Source organism: Vollenhovia emeryi, unplaced genomic scaffold (genome assembly GCF_000949405.1).
Source record: "Vollenhovia emeryi isolate VEMERY1.0 unplaced genomic scaffold, V.emery_V1.0 DF945626.1, whole genome shotgun sequence".
Classification (NCBI taxonomy): domain Eukaryota; kingdom Metazoa; phylum Arthropoda; class Insecta; order Hymenoptera; family Formicidae; genus Vollenhovia; species Vollenhovia emeryi.
The window spans coordinates 1-1,773 of record NW_011960740.1 but is presented as its reverse complement, the minus strand read 5'-3'; the positions used below and the strand labels follow the sequence as shown (position 1 = coordinate 1,773).

At 42.9% G+C, this 1,773-nt stretch overlaps 1 protein-coding gene across 1 annotated transcript; it reads left to right on the top strand.

The window, feature by feature from the left end:
* The first annotated feature begins 677 nt into the window (after nucleotides 1-677).
* LOC105560959 (putative uncharacterized protein FLJ37770) lies at nucleotides 678-1,148 on the top strand. Its single transcript, XM_012010516.1, has one exon. The coding sequence runs from the start codon at nucleotides 678-680 to the stop codon at nucleotides 1,146-1,148; it is 471 nt and encodes a 156-aa protein (XP_011865906.1).
* Nucleotides 1,149-1,773: the final 625 nt, after the last annotated feature.

Genomic DNA, 1,773 nt, shown 5'->3' with positions numbered 1-1,773 from the left:
TTGCACCTTTAAAATTAAAAAAATTGAATACACAACTTGCCAAAATGCTGATGTTGCATTTTGCAAATTTCCAATTTGTACCTTCCCCCCCCCCCGTTTTAATAATGTCCGTGCGTGCGTGCGGGCGCGCGCGCGCGTGTGTGTGTGTGTGTGTGTGTGTGCTCAATAATTGTTCGCGCTCTCACTTCCGCAATTTTTGAGATATCGCCTTTTACTTTGGCATATTAATTGAGTGTCATTAATTTAAATAAGTGTGTTTTTTGACGTTTTAACACATTCTAAACCCATTGGCATTGAAAACTGGAAAAAATTTTCGGATGAAAACAAAGCTTCCTCTATGAGGAAGCAAAAAAAGGTAAAAAAAGCACCAAGTATAAGCTCGAATTCAACCGAATATATTTTGTTACTCTATCTTTTTTGCAAAAGTATATTCTCTACAAAAATATCTTCTCTACAAAACTATATTCTCCACAAAAGTAATGATATCAACAAATTGCGCCAAATATAACAACGGATATTTATACGAGGGCGGTTCAAATATGATCGAGACAAACGCTGTAGATGGCGCGCCTGTATGTTTTGAAGGTCGCGGCTTAAGTATGTGATAGCTGGGTCCTTCACGAACATTGTGGCATAGTTTTCGTCGCGAACGCACGTTTCACGCGCGTGATACGACCATGAGTGAACGTCAAGTGCCGACCGCCGTTGCGCAACGTATTGTCATTCGTTTTTTGGTGTGGGAAGGCGTTAAAAACACGGAAATTCTTCGGCGTTTGCGAAATCAGTTCGGTAGTGAGTGCCTGAGTAGGTCTGCTGTGTTTAAATGGGCCAAAGCGTTCAAAGATGGCCGCGAAACCGTCGAGAATGAGCCGCATGATCGTCGACCGCGAACGAGCATCACACCAGACAACATTCGCCGCGTAGAACATCTCATTTTGGAGGACCGTAGGATGAATGTTCGAAACTTTTCGGCTGAACTCGGCATTAGTATTGGTAGTGTAGAGTCTATCATCCACGAACACCTTCAATATCGCAAAATAACGGCGCGATGGGTTCCCAAACTGTTGAACTTCGAGCAAAAATTCATGCGGTTGGAAGTTTGTCGCCGCTTGCTGACGCGATACGAGGCTGAGGGGGACGGTTTTTAACGCGAATCTTCACTACAGACGAAACATGGGTACACTATTACACTCCCGAAAGCAAGGTGTCGTCTAAAGAGTGGAGGAAGAAGGAGGAAGGGGCGCCAGTCAAAGCGAAGACAACCAGGTCCGCGGGTAAGGTTGCGCAACGGCTGTCGGCACTTGACGTTCACTCATGGTCGTATCACGCGCGTGAAACGTGCGTTCGCGACGAAAACTATGCCACACTGTTCGTAAGGGACCCAGCTATCACATACTCAAGCCGCGACCTTCAAAACATACAGGCGCGCCATCTACAGCGTTTGTCTCGATCATATTTGAACCGCCCTCGTACAAACTAATTGCTTTAGTATTAGTTTTTGATTAAAAAATGTTATATTTCTTAAAAAATCAAACTAAAGATTTTATTGGAAAAAATAATGGAGTTAATAATAAAACACCGATGAAAAGAATAGCAACTGTTTAGAAATTTAAAAACTCTGTATCTATTCAGGCGAATTAAGGCTTGTGTCCATGATGCTAGTACTTGGTCCAAGTTCTAATTCCGCGATATATGTAGCAAATCAATATAGCTGTTCCACAAAAGCTGCAAGTTGATTGGCTACGCAATTCTCAAAACTAGAACTTGGACCAA

What these genes read in the sequence shown, in the direction of transcription:
- LOC105560959 (XM_012010516.1), top strand. Translation starts at nt 678, where the DNA reads ATGAGTGAACGTCAAGTGCCGACCGCCGTTGCGCAACGTATTGTCATT.